This window comes from Purpureocillium lilacinum (genome assembly GCF_023168085.1).
Source record: "Purpureocillium lilacinum CBS 284.36 DNA, scaffold_1, whole genome shotgun sequence".
In the NCBI taxonomy this organism is placed as follows: Eukaryota; Fungi; Ascomycota; class Sordariomycetes; order Hypocreales; family Ophiocordycipitaceae; genus Purpureocillium; species Purpureocillium lilacinum.
In genome coordinates this window covers 7,071,598-7,085,698 of record NW_027072111.1, presented here as the reverse complement: position 1 = coordinate 7,085,698, position 14,101 = coordinate 7,071,598, and the positions used below count along the sequence as shown (strand labels likewise).

The following is a 14,101-nucleotide window of genomic DNA, read 5'->3' as shown; positions in this document are numbered from 1 at the left end:
GACAGCCGCCTGCCTTGTTGCCCCTCAAGGTACGTCCCGCTCCCTTTTGCAACGACCACGGACTCGGTGACGCATAATATGCGCACGACATCAATCTTTGGCGAGCACTCGTAGCGTCTGCTCGCCGTTCTCCTTGCACAGCCAGCGCCATGCGGGCATGCAAGACACGCTTCCCCTACTCACGTTCGCACTCCCCTGCATGGTTATGCGGCTAACAATCCGCTACTTAGCAGGTTCATTCGTCTCGTCCTACGGCGCTGTCTTCATAAACCCCGACGACCTATGATTCCATCCCCGAGCCAAGTCATCTAGCCACTTGTCGCTCGCCGACCACCACCTACACCCTTACATCGCAAACGCTCACACTTATCCCCCTCTGCAATCCCGATTATAGCTCTATCTACAGGCCGCCCGTGTTTGGGATGCCTTATACGCCGCCCTCACATCGATCACCTGCCTCTTCAGCCTCCGGGTCCCCTGATGTGAGCCGTCGCTCATCTTTCCAGTCTGGGCCACGGCCATCACTTCCCCGATCTGCCTCGTACCTCAACAAGCACCGCCGCACCCCTTCTATCACCAGCCTCGATGACGTCCAGACGGAGTCTCTCACCACGACCATGAAGGGTGTCGTGAACGGGGGCTTGGGAGGGAGCGTGCGGCAATCACCGCCGCCGCCGACGGATGCGCGGGAGCTGATACCCAAGGGGGCCATCGTCTCTCCGCCCGAGTCGGCAACTTCAGGGAGCGACGACGAGGAGCCCATCGAGATTCTGGGACGGGATCGGGACACGCTGAAGAACTTGCGCGATGCTGTCAGCCAGATTCCTCTGCCTGCAACATCACCGGCTCCCTCAAACGATGGCAAGCAAGAAACGGAGGCTGCTGAATCTCACGGGGTACGCTTGTGCTTGAGCACGAGCGCCCTCGCTAACCTGCCCAAAGTCGGCCGCAAGCTCGGCCACGTGCGGTCCGCAACAGAGTCTACCATCACCACCCCCAAATCCGCCGATAACTCCGTCATGGGCTCCGAGGAGGACTCTGATGAGGACCTGAAGTATAAGCCGCAGATGGTCCGGAAAAAGTCTGGAGAGCTTGTACGGCCTGCGCTGCGTGCTTCTCACCGGCGGCCGACGAGCATGCCCGGAACCCCCATCTTCTCCAAGGCCGTTCACTTCGACTCACACCTGGAGCACGTACGGCATTTCCTGCAGGTCGATCGTCCTCTGGCCGTCAGCGCGGGGTCTTCGCCGGTGGAGAACTACGAGAGTGACGGGGAATATCCCTTTCCTGGTAACGGCAAGCAGGGAACTCGCACGCCGCCGTTCGAATGGGAACTCGTCACAGCCAACTTCCCGCATGACTCGCACCACCGCAAGGCGATGCCCGTCAGGCTGGAGAAGGTGTGGCTGTCGAGTGATCAAAAGTCACTGCTTGGCTCCATCGCCGTTGCCAACCTGGCCTTCCACAAACAGGTCTCGTGCCGCTTCACGCTCGACTACTGGAAGACAGTGTCCGAGGTCGCCGCCGAGTACAGCCACGAGATCCGACCTCGGGAAACACCTGTGAGCTACGACCGCTTCACCTTCACCATCAAGCTCTCAGACATGGCCAATCTTGAATCGAAGACGCTCTTCTTCTGCGTGCGCTACTCGGTAAACGGCCAGGAGTTTTGGGACAACAACAGCTCGACAAACTTCCAGGTCGACTTCAAGAAGAAGCACCTGCCCCAAAACGGTAAGAACAACTTCGGGGGCGCTACGTCTCGCTCTGCCAATGGCCTGCCGCGCAGCAGCAACCGCAGGCATAATCCGCCGAGCGCGCTGCGACCCGTGTCAGTGCCCGTGTCTCTGGACGCCTTTGGCAGCGAGCCCAACAAGCTCGCGTTCGATCAGCCCATCCACGAGTACCTCGGAGAGTCTGGACCCCTGCGGCTCAAGACCAAGTCGACGGCCAACCTGGCTAGCGACAACATCGCCACGAACCTCACGTCACCCAGCGGCGTCGCCTTCTCCAACCGATATGACTTTGGTGCTTCGCTCAGCGCCGCCATGCAGGTGGCTAAAGACGCGGCGGCAAAGGACAAGGACGCGCTGTATATGAAACGCAACGTCCGCGGCTTCGGATCCTCGCTGGGCGTTCCCCAACCGGCGGTGGCAGCTGCATCGCCGAGCTCGAGCAGCGAACACTCCCCGAACGGCTCACTCTCGCCGACCCCGAGCCTCGCTAGCGCGTCGTATGAGGAGCTCGTCAACAAATACTGCTTTGTACGTACCCCTGGATTGCACTTTAGCCTCACCGAATCCCCCGCGACGGCATAGCCCGCCCAACCCCTTTTCGATGGCGACGCTTGGTGCCTGGAGATGATGCGCAAGACATGACGGAAGGAACATTGAACTAACGGGAGGGCACAGTTTGGCTCTTCCAAGTCGAGTCCCACCATCAAGGACGGGACTCTGAAGAACGGATCATATGACGGACCCGCGGGGGACATCGAGGCAAAGAGCACTGTCGAGAGCCGTCGAGTCGAGCCGACGGCCACCCATCACTCGATCAGACTCGGCAGCTCGAACCCGTACTTTCCTTCCCTGATGACGGTATCGGTACCTGCGCCGACGGCGATGCAAAATTTGGTCAATTTTGGGCCAAGCGAACATCGCTCTACGTCTGCGACGAGGAGTTCCACCCGGGCCACGCCTTCTGCGCTGGCCTCTGGAGCTGGGACGCCCGCGAGCGACGTGTCTTATCACAGTACACAGTTGTCGGATCGTTTCCCCTGGAGTACGGAATCTCAGTCCGCGACGGCGATTCGCGGCTAGAAGCTCAGCGAACGATAGATCAAGCGTCTGATCGATTTGTGAGCCGAGCCACCATGAACTCGGATTTTTGAAGCGACCGACTGAGTCACACGCGCTTGGGGCACAATGGTGCCTGACAAAGACTCCCCTCACGACACGAGGAGCGTTGGATTTTGTGTTTCAAACTGTTTAGCATTGCTGGCTTAGGTCTTTCACGGCAGGCGTTTACGGAACCGGTTTGCAGATTGTGCACTCTCGTTGCATCAAAGAGGCGACATTGGGCTTTTGAATCATGGTGTTTATTTCACTTTCCTTTGCACCTTTGGCACGGCTACGGCTGTTTTACATCACGGCCTGGAAAATGGGCTCGGGCGGCGGTTGAAAAATTATAATGACGCTTTTCACATTGTCTTGGAGACTAGCCTGCTCTTCTTGCAAAGCATGGCGAGGACGACGGATGGAATGAGAATTGTTACGGTCCTGGAAATGGTTGGTTGGCTGGCATGGGATGGATGCATCGCTCATCGATGCTACGGCATAACGGTTGACTTTGAAAGCGTTTTTCTGCTATTGGTAGGATGAGCACACGCAGACAAGAGATGACACGATAATGGGCTGAACCTTTTGAGCGCGCTATGCATGATGTGATGTGATGTGATGTGATGTGAGACTGATGAGTGGAACGAAACCTTAGGCGGTCATCGCTCACCGCCGAATGTTGAGGCTGAGCAGTGAGGCATGAACCCACGAACGTGACCACCCCCTACATGTGTGCGCCGCACTCTCGGACTGCGCGAAAGCATGTCTCAAACGCAGAATCTCGGACAGCATTTAGATCATGGTGGCTTGGGGGAAAAAGAAACGACGGGCACATGGAGGCGGACGAACCACCTGGGGGAGTGAAGACGCCCTCCCTTCCCCGCACTGCACTGCGGCCGTTGCGCAGGCAGTGGCTGGCTGGCGTCGGTGAAGATCCCCCGCATCGCGGTCCGGTCACGGGAAGGGGCGGCGGTTGGGCGCGATGCCGGGAATCGATAGATCGGCCGTCCATGGCCGCCCTTTTGCCCATTCAGCTCCCTCGTGGGGCTGAAGGAGGAGCATCTCGAGGGAAGAAGGGATCCATGGATCAGGGGCGCGCGGGTTTCGGCACTTGCAACGCGGGACATATGTACGTGGTGCTTCGTAGCAGCAGCAGGGGCAAGGTGCAAGGTAGCACCCTGTTTGCCGCGCGGCGAGATCGATCCCACCAACGGCATGAGATATGGTACGGAACTACATACTAGAGCGGTGGGATGTCTAGCAGCATATTCGCCGCCGCCGCAGCCAAGCTCGGCGAAGAAGACGGAGAAGCGGTGTGGAAGGCCGGCAATCTGGAGCTAACGAGTAGAAGGTTCGACGAAACGGCGACATCGGCGGCGGCGCTCGCGGACATGGAGGCGTAGGAGGAGGAGGAGACGTCGTGCTTCTGCTTGGTGCTGGTGGTCACGCGTCGTCCGCCCGACTGCGCACCCCAGAAGCATGTTTCCATTCGACTTGCGGCTGAGCGGCACGTCGCAGCACGCCGCGGTGGCTGGCTGGCTGCCGTGCATATACGGCGGGCTCTACCGAACTCGCCGTTGCTACTACATTGAGCCAAAGTTGGGACCGGCAGGTGAGGAAATGGCTGTGAGACAGGCTTGTGTGAGAGACATGAACACGGACGCCACTGGCGATGAACCATTACCCAGCGTTGGCGTTTGAGATGGAGCGTGTCGGTCCGGATTATGGGGTGTGTGGAATCCAGATACGGTCCGTGGCGCAGACTGGAGTCACAGACGATGATCTGAGGACGTTCGATCGTGTATGGAGAACTGGTGGGGGCTGTGTAGGACCAAGAGCGCCCTGGGATGCGAGATGCCGCCATGTTCGTGGCACATGATCATCAGTGACAGATCTCGGAGTACGGAGATGCGGCAATCTGATCTCGATGGCGGATACGCAGTCCAGCTGAGTGTGAAACATTGAAGCATGTTGCCGTAATTGAGCCTCTTTGCAATATCTCAACCTAGGCGTCGGAACGGCACCATTGTGTCCGACGTCGGGGGTTGGTGTACAGGGCTCGAGGCGGACCTCCGCGCGACGTTTTGTGATGTAAATGGCACATTCATAGTGAGAGAGACGTAGCGCTCCGACCGGTTCTGCACCTGCTACAACTACCGTCGGTGGTTTGGCCGTAAAGGCAACCTTATTGAGGTGCGCGATTCTGGCCACCAACGTTGTTTGACAAATATAGCACAGCCCATGGACGTCTACGATGCCGGCACTGGCCGACCTGCAGACTCCTCCGGGTCGACCTCAAGATATGTGAGAGCCTTCAGTAAGCGAGCGGTCCATCAAGCACTCTGCACTTTGGACAGGGGCATGGTCGACCGTCCTCGCAGTAACTATCGCCGAAGTCCATGGCCAGGTTTGTGGCTCCAGTCGCTGCCCTGTCACCGTCCTGTTCGTGAACTTGCTTCATGTTGCCAAAACGATTTCCAATTTTGTACACGCTAGATGCCATATAAGTCGCTGCAGCACTCGCTTCCCACGTAAATGCTATCTCGCAATCCAAATGCCCCCGTTGCCGTACATCTGGTCCCGCGCGGTCCCCGAGTCGGACCGCACGCCCGCCCAGTGCAGCGGTATCCGGTCAACCTGCTCCTGCACCTTGCCCGTCGCCTCGGTCAGCCTGTCGGAGAAGCTCCTCTCGCTGCGGATCGACCGCATCTGCGTGACCGTGTCGTGGGGCTGCCAGTTGTCCCGCCCGAGGCTCGCGAGGGTCGTCATGACGTCCTGGGCGTGCTCGTCGGCCAGCTCGCCAGTGTTGCTTGACAGCGACGCGGCGTGGAGGTAGCCCATGAGTAGGACCTTGAGCCTGGCGTCGTAAAAAGTCACCCCGTCAAAGTCGAATGCGATGTGCACCGCGACGCTGTTTCGCATGGCGACGCTTGGGGGCGCGTCGCGCGGAGGGGCGATGGTGACGACGGCTTCGTGCCAGTCGCTGTCGACGTCTTCGAGTCCCTTTGCCGGGACGATCATGACCCACGCCGCGAACACGCCGCCGAGGCGCGTCTTGATGGCGTCGGACACGTCCTTGAGGTTCGCGGTCGGGTAGCCCAGCTCTACCACGGACCGCCCGCTCGCGGCGGCGACCTTGCCGTCGAACTTCAAGGGAAACGGGGGAGAGGGCCCAGCGTCGGATCCGATGACCGTGATGGTCGGCTCCAGCAGATGCTGGCCGTACTGCCCCTGCCTGCTCCGCTGCCAGCTATCGTTGACCGAGTCCGCCAGCCCGACCTTGTGATACGTCTCGAGGACGGTCTTGCCGGCCGTCTTGGCCGCCGCGTAGTGAGCCACCTTGGCGGCGCGGTTCTGCACGACGGCGCCCGCGACGCCCGTGTACTTCTTGGCCACCTGCTGACCGATGGTGCTCGCGACCTTGACGCCGAGCTCGAGCGGCATGGTGCTGAGGCTCGCGCCGCGCACGATGGCCACGTCCGTCGATGTGCTGGCGATGCGAAACACGGGGCTGCCGCACAGCACCTTCTTGGAGTCCTTGTCCTTTTCCTTCTCGCCGGCGCACAGCACGAGGCGAAAGTACCCGTCCGTCGCCGTCGCGGGTATGCGCACCACATGCGTCTCCCGCGCCACATGCGCCTTGAGCCGTCCCGAGGCGCGCTTCGCGAAGCGCCGCAGGTCGCGCTGGATGCCGCGCTCGTCCACCTCGGGGATATGCTCCGGGCGGGCCTCGCGCGCTGGCGTCACGTCGAGCCAGCTGCCCGTGGAGCCCATGAAGGCCTTGACCGTCATGCCGAGGCCGCCAGAGTAACCCTTTTCCTGGAGCCAGAGCTTGCGGCCGGGCGGGAGGGGCTCGTCCGCGAGGATGGTGACGGAGACGGAGGTGGAGGGGCCGCGGTACCAGACCAGGGCGTGGGAGTGGCGGATGATGCTGTAGTGGCGCGTCGACTCGGCGGGTCGGCTGACGAGCCCGCCGGCGACGTACTGGGCCTCGGTGAAGGCGGCTTTCCATCTCGACGGCTTTGACGCCTGTGATGCGGTAGATGAAGATGGCGATGATGGCGCGGCGCACAGGAACGAGGCGTTGGGTGAAGGCGCGTCGCGGGCGGCCTGCGAGAGGGCCGAGGAGCTCTGCACGCGACGCAGTTCGCCGCCGCCGCCGCCATTGCCGCCGGTGGTGCTGTGCGAGGCCGGAGCATAGGGCGAGTACGGCGGAGGAAGGTCGTCGATCGGAAAGCCAACTTCGGCGTGCCCACCGCGAGTAGAGTTCAAGGGTTCGGGTCGTTGTTCCTGGCGAGCGCCGTTGGCACGCAGCTGGGCCGCCGATCGGCAGGGCCGGAGGACGCCCGGGCGAGCACTCGGCGGGAGGCCCGGAGGCGGCGGCTGCGGCTGCTGCACCGTGAGGTAGGATCCGTTGGGCGACCGGCTGGCCAGCGGCCGGCGGCGAGGGACAGCCTCCATGCTTCTCTCCGTCTTGCTCAGCTACTGCTGGCCCGACATCTTACAAGATGCGAAACGCGCGGTGGGTTTTAGCAGAGGAGACGGGAAGAAAAGAAAGAAGTCATGATGGAAGCCCCCATTGTTGAGGCGCGCCTCGCCCTCATCCCTTGTCGAGTGGGCAAATGAGAGACGCTTGGCGAGACAAAGAAGCGCCTCGTCACCCAGCCCCGGGGCACAGTGCTGCGTCGTGGTAATTTGCACCAGCTAGCACGGTATTACGACAGCCAATCTCCGGGCCTCGCGGGGGATCTCTTTGCAATCGACAAGCGTTTCAGGAAGCGCCGGCAATTGGCGTCACGACAGTGAAGAGGATTGCATCATGGGACCATTTTCGGGACCCTATGGACTGTATTTTTTTTCTTTGTCTTTTTCTATTTATTTCTTCCGAGGCTCTAGTCTCTAGCCCGAGGCAACGGTGGCCTCAATCTCAGCGGCCTCCTTGATGGCCGTCGTGAGGTTCTCGTAGCCCGTCTCGGTGACGAGGATGTTGTCCTCGATGCTGCAGCAATTCTGTCAGCCAAATGCACCATTGATTCACCACCAAAACAGAGCAAAGAGGAGAGAAAAGAAAAATAGGGGAGACGGAGGGCAGAACTCACCGGACACCGCCAACGTCCCAGTAGCGGTCCAGCACCGCCGCGTCAATGAACTTGCTGTGGACAGGGTCGTCGAGGTACGGCCGGATGATGAACTCGCAGAAATAGACGCCGGGCTCGACGGTGACGACGCTGCCGGCGGGGATGACGCCGCGCAGGCGCAGGTAGCGGAACAGGGCGTCCTTGTCGCCGCGGTTGGGGTTGCCGCCGACGTCGTGCGTGTCGAGGCCGAGGTAGTGGCCCAGGCCGTGGGGGAAGAAGGCGGCGCTGGTGCGCGCGGCCAGGATCTCGCTGGCGTCGCCGCGCAGGATGCCGAGCGCCAGCAGGCCGGCGATGGCGATCTTGTGCGCGTGCAGGTGGATGTCGTCCCAGAGCATGCCCGCCTTGATCATGTCGGTGCAGTCCTGCTGCATCTTGTAGACGATGTCGTAGATGTCGCGCGACTCCTTGGTGAACTTGCCCGACAAGGGGAACGTGCGCGTCTGGAAGGCCAACGTCAGTATCATGATCTCTTACGAGTGTAATGTGCTCTCTGCGCATGAAGAAACGAGAAAGACACAGGTGGTGTGGAAAGGAGGAAAACAGTCAAAAAGACGCACAATGTCCGAGGCGTAATTCTCCCACTCGGCGCCCGCGTCAATCAGCACGTTCTGCTTGCCCTCGAGCGGCGCGTTGTTGTCGACGTAGTGCAGCGTGGCGGCGGCCTTGCCTCCGGCGAGGATGGGGTGGTAGGCCATCTCCTTTGCGCCGTGGGCGACGCAGCGCTCGAGGAAGGCGGCCTCGAGCTCGCGCTCGTAACGGGCGGAGCGGGCGCGCTGGATGACGGCCTTGTGGGCGAGGCTGGAGATGTGGTTGGCCTTGCGGATCATGGCCACCTCGAACTCGTCCTTGACGACGCGGGCCGTCTCGACGGCGGGCTTGAGGGCGTCAAAGTCCTTGTGCGCGAACTCGAGGAAGGTGACGTCGTCGGAGACCTGGCCGGCGAGGGCGAAGACGGTGGCGTCGGCGCCGGCGCGCGAGGCGAGCTGCGTGAGCGTCGCGTTGACCTCGTTGGTGTAGCGCACCTCGTCGACGTCCCAGCGCGCGAGGGCGTCGTCGATGCTGACGGGCAGGCCGGACCAGATGACGTCGTCGGGGTCGATGGGCGGGATGAAGAGGATCAGCTTGTCGGCGGCGGCGTCGTAGGCGACGGAGCAGTCGGCCATGTTGCACCCGGTGAGGTAGTAGAAGAAGCGGCGCTGCCTGCGATTTTGAAGTTGCTTGTCAGCCTCCAGTCGGTCGAGGGAACCATCGGCTACGGGCCGAGGCACGAAGGAGCTGTGTCGGCGTACCTAAAGTGCTCCGGAGAGTCATTGTCCTCCTGCAGCTTGGTCCGGGTGCTCTCGAGGTAGAAGACGCCGCTGCCGGCCTTGGGCGCCTTCTGGCGGAGGATGTCGAGCACGCGCCGGGCGTGCGCCTTGGCCGGGTACTTGCCCTTGAGGACGGCCTCGAAGTCTTGGGCGACCATTGCGGCGGTGCTGCTGCTGTACGGCGCTCGGGGGGGGATTCGGTATGTCGCTGTCGTGCTTGTGTGGTTGGCAGGCGCGCGACGTGGTCGAGAGGAGGCTATTCTCGGGTGTGATGATGATGGGAGACGAGGAGGAGAAAGAGGAGGGAAGGAAGAGGAGAGTAGCTGCGGCACGGAAGACGCGAAACGACGGGCCTGCAGATGACGACGGCGGCCCAGCGGCGGCGGAGGCAGAAGAGGAGGAGGGGCAGCAGCGGCAGACAAACAAAATGCGGCGGCCCCGCGATGCAGACAGCGACCCGAAGTGGTGCTACCGGCCAACTGCCACGCTGCCATTGGCTTCATGGGCCCCGACGAGGTGGGTGGTGGTGACTGTGGTGGTGGAGGGATCCTGAAGACGGACACGGCAGGGCACGGCGCAGCAACAAACCCCAAGCCCGCCGCCGCCGATAAAGAGCCCGCAGGACCCCCGCCTGGCGGGGTAGCTTTCCCTGCTGCTGGTGCTGTCAGAGGCGGACCAGGGGGGGCCCTCCGGGTACGGTAGCAGCTCTCTTGCTGTTGACGGGCAATTCATGATTGGCCGTAGGTGTGATGTGGGTGGGTGACGGCCGCATGAGGTGCGTCAGTCCCGCAGCGGCTGCCCACGGGATTGTGTGTGTGCCAGCAAGCAAACCTTAGCAAAGGGAACAAGCAGAGCAACCAGCGCGCCGCTTGTGGAACGAGCCGGAGGAGAATGGGGAGGAAAATTCATGCAAGCGCACCCACACGAGACGTCACCGTGTGCGGATACGCGGGCCCGTTTCGTCTGCGCCCTTTTCCGAGGTGTTGCCCCAACTACAAATCCCCCCTGAGCGACTGGTACAGTGAGGGTGCGTGGCCGCAGGTTCCGGGGCGCCGCTCCCGTGTCGCTCGGCCAGCTTCGGCGCCGGGCCGGCCGCCTCCTTCCCGATCGGGGCACCGGACTCGGAGGGCGCGCTGGCGGCCGGCGTCGGTTCCCCCCGGGGTATAATGTAAGAATAACATAACTGTTTTTTTTTTCTTCGCAATACGGAAACACGTGCGTGAATGGGGAGTGGAGAGCAACAGTGGTGGTTTCTAAACAAGAGCTGAGTGGGATGCAGGCATGGTGGTGTTGAGGTTGACTTGGACAAGAAGGCAGATCCGTGTCGCCCGGCCTGGCCATCAATGCCCCAGTACACACACCACAGTGACCAGACGAGACCCTACACAGTCAACATCTGCCTTCCAGTGCAACCATGCAGCCTACCCTTCCAACCCTCAATACTCGATCTCGAACCCAAACGCCTGGTAGCATCCCTCGAACCCCATCCAGTCCACCAGCCACCCGCCAGCCGCCTTCTCCAGCGCCTGGCGCACGCACTTTGGCTTCTCCCCTTCCGCGACGGGAATCTCCCACGTCGCCACCGCGCCCTTGGGCCCCCAGCTGAGCAGGTCCTTGCTGTCCCCCGCGCACCGGTGCCACGTGAAGTTGCCCTTGCCGTAGTCGCCCTCGCAGCGCTTCTGAAGCTTATCCCGCACCTCGTCGCACCACTCGTCCATCTGCTGGGGGTTGTCGCGGCCCGGCCGCATAAACGCCCGGTACACCTTGACGTCCTTCTGGTCGCTGATGTAGTTCCAGCGGCAGCGCAGGTCCATGCGCAGCGGCAGCGTGACGACCTGCCCGTGGGCGGGCGTGACGCCGGCGGTGGTGTCGACGCCTGGCATAGGCGGTGCGTCGCCGAGCGCGCCTTTGTTGTTCTTGCCCCCGGCGGCGATGGCCTTCATTGAAGCTCGCGCGATGGCGTCTCGGACATCTTGCATTCCCGTGTGGTCGTCTGCGGTGTCGTTTGAGCTTGGCTCGACCAGTTGTGTGGGCGTGGTGCTGTTGACCTTGTCGTGCGGCGCGATGGACCGAGCTGCCGCCATCTGCGTGCTCGACAAGGCCGCCGCCACAGCCAACCCGGCGGCGATGCGTACCATAATGAAGCTGTATGGACTTTGAAGGTGGGTATAGACGTAACGAAACTGTCTGCAAGTGCGAATACACAAGCCGACAGAGCTGAGCTGTGGTGGAAGCGGAGTAGGAGTTTGAAGTGGCCTTAGGAGCAACCAGTTGTGTTCTTCAAGGTGATGCAAATGGTGAAGAAATAGAGAACAAGCAAGACGTGCACAGAGTCTTTTTATTCAGCTCTTGGGTGAAGATTTGAGTTTGTCTCGTAGCACGTGCTGGGCGTGAGGCCGTCGCGACAAGCGCGCCCCAACCCGCAAATCTTTAGAGTAGAGTTTGCCTCCTCGCAGCGCCAAAGCCACGTCAACTTCAAGAGAAGATGACAGCAGAAGGCCACCAACTACTGGCGTCTGCACATGTGTGTGTGCTGGCATTTAAAGGACCGGTAAGCCCTCTTGCTCTCGGGCAACGTCGCCGCATTAAGTCATCATGGCAACGGTTTCTACATGTAGCTTGTGCGCTCCTCACAGCGTCAATTCTGCAAGTCCCGCCGCGGCGGCTCGAGCCTGGCATGTCGACTGCTCATGCTCGCAGATGGCGTCGGAAAGCGATTCGCTGGATTGTAAAGATTGTTTCCCATGAATTCAACGCCTGTTGCACACATATATATAGCGCCTCTTTCCTGACACATAAATGTTTCCTGTCAGACAATATTCGCCTTTCGTCCTCTAGCGGCACCTCCTGTCGTTGATTCCCGAGTTGGACCTATGCACCTCCAGTCACTCTCAAGCACCAGCCCACGCATGGCTATGTCGCCGATCTCGTGCCGTCATCCTCTGCCACATCGGTCCTGCTATCGTCGTCGTTGACATATGCTGGCATTGGCGGCCGCCGCGGCGGCCGCTAAGCTGGCGAAGAAGAGTGGCAACGCGCATTCAGTCGTCGCAGTTCAGGCCCTCCTTGGCGCTGAGGATGACGCTCCAGCCATCCTTGCTAAACATCTGGACCGAAAATTTGTTCCAGTCTTCCTCAGTACACAGCTTGCCCTCCCTGTGCGTGATGCTCTGTATGGAGTAGAGGGCCCCATAAGGGAGACCATTCCCCTTCCTCTGAAAGGACTCCTTTTTCTGTACCACACCGTCAGTAAAATTTGCTCCAGATGCTGTCCCGCAGCCTAGGAAAGCGTCATAGGCGCCATCCATTGCCCTCACCTCATTGCAAAACCACAATCCAATGTCGTTTCCCTTGGTCCTTTCGCAAGAAATTCTTTTGCAATTGTCCGGCCCGGCATCGTACTTGTACTTCTGGGGTGGCTTCAGAGCCAGTCCGCGGTGCACGTCCTCGGCGTCGAGAAATTCGCGGATTCTCTTACGCGCTAGCTCAAAGTCGTCACGGCTCGAGCTCTTCCATCTACCGCAAATGACTTTGGGGTACAGGTTGGAATCAAATGGCTTGAGTTCCGCGGATTTCTCGGATTACTGCTTGTCTTTATGCTTGTCCCCGTGCCATCGCTTCTCCGCGTGCGGCCCCCTCGGCGGCGGGCCGCCCTGCCCCAGCTTCATCGACTCGTCGCCTTTGTCTGATCGAGCTGCTTGGGTGAGGAGAACCTAATTGATCCCAAGGCGCTTGACGTTAGCAACATGACTTGATGGCCTGCAGATCTCGGAGAGTGACAAGAACTTGCCTCGCCCGCAAGCGCGACGCAAAAGGTCAATGCCGTTGTGAACTTCATTTCGACGCCTGATCAATATAGCTTCACTCGTTTTCGCCCATGCTCATAATTTCAGGCGAGGCAGACCAAAAGCTTCTTTCATCCCGAGCCAGGAGCCTCTTGCCTTATAGTCCACATGCCACTGCGACGCGACGCAGTTGAGCGTTGGTGGCTGCTCTCTCAAACCCCGTTTATGTTGCCCGGCGGCTTTCACCCAGACGTCGCAAGGGCGTCGTGCCCGAACGACTGCAGGCGTCTAACCTGGGCTCGCGCCGCTGCATACGCACTGGCCTGTGTGCGAAACTGGTTGAAACGCAGACAATGCGTAGGGCATACAGCCCAGCCTACACCTTGGCTGCCCCGACCTCACGTCCTTTGCCGCGGTATTAACGTAACGAAGCGCTACTAGGCTCTCCGCGAAAACCAAACCCACCAGCATGGACCAGCCTTTGCGCATGGCCTCAGCTCTCTTGTTTGAGCGAGTGCGGACCGCCGAGTATCCACGCCTCGCTCATGCTCCGTGCTCGCTGCGGCGCATAGGACAAGGGATGTACAGTTATACACTGAAAACAAGGTTAAACACGCACAGCTCGTCGCGCAGCCACTTACTGTCCATCCCATACTAGCTAATAGCCTTGCCCGTTGCCATTGAACACGCGCGAGCTGCCCAGCCCTACCACACCGGAACTCGCACCCGCAAGCCCTTCCACATTCTTCAGCGGCCCTTTTTTCCTTTTCATGTTGCTTTCAGCTGGCCTCTGCGAGGCATTCACACGGCATTGGCTCCTGGCAGCCTTGCAATCGTAGACACGCAGGCTCCCCTCTCCCTCTCGCCATCCATCTATGCATGCCTCCCACCCTCTCTCTCTCTGCCCAGTCCTGCAAGTCGCAACCCCACGCGTGCGCGCGTGTCAAACCCGCAGTGCGTGACGTGTCACCTCTCATAAGTGAGGGAACGATCCCTCGAAGATTCTCTTCCGAGGGGCTGCTGCGCGCAACGGGGGG

At 60.7% G+C, this 14,101-nt stretch overlaps 4 protein-coding genes across 4 annotated transcripts; 1 reads left to right on the top strand and 3 right to left on the bottom strand.

The window, feature by feature from the left end:
• Positions 1-617: 617 nt before the first annotated feature.
• PLICBS_001752 (uncharacterized protein) lies at positions 618-2,318 on the top strand (the record flags this gene model as incomplete). Its single annotated transcript, XM_065599899.1, has 2 exons — positions 618-624; positions 649-2,318. 2 exons carry the CDS (start codon positions 618-620, stop codon positions 2,316-2,318), a joined length of 1,677 nt encoding a protein of 558 aa, XP_065455971.1.
• Positions 2,319-5,372: 3,054 nt separating this feature from the next.
• On the bottom strand, positions 5,373-7,295 carry PLICBS_001751 (uncharacterized protein; the record flags this gene model as incomplete). Its single annotated transcript, XM_018317155.2, has 1 exon — positions 5,373-7,295. One exon carries the CDS (start codon positions 7,293-7,295, stop codon positions 5,373-5,375), a length of 1,923 nt encoding a protein of 640 aa, XP_018182680.1.
• A 438-nt stretch (positions 7,296-7,733) lies between these two features.
• PLICBS_001750 (uncharacterized protein) lies at positions 7,734-9,437 on the bottom strand (the record flags this gene model as incomplete). The annotated part of the gene is made up of 4 exons (XM_018317156.1): positions 7,734-7,833; positions 7,934-8,412; positions 8,530-9,172; positions 9,262-9,437. The coding sequence occupies 4 exons, from the start codon at positions 9,435-9,437 to the stop codon at positions 7,734-7,736; spliced, it is 1,398 nt and encodes a 465-aa protein (XP_018182681.1).
• Positions 9,438-10,715: 1,278 nt separating this feature from the next.
• Positions 10,716-11,363, bottom strand: PLICBS_001749 (uncharacterized protein; the record flags this gene model as incomplete). Its single annotated transcript, XM_018317157.2, has 1 exon — positions 10,716-11,363. The coding sequence occupies one exon, from the start codon at positions 11,361-11,363 to the stop codon at positions 10,716-10,718; it is 648 nt and encodes a 215-aa protein (XP_018182682.2).
• Between the last annotated feature and the right edge of the window lie 2,738 nt (positions 11,364-14,101).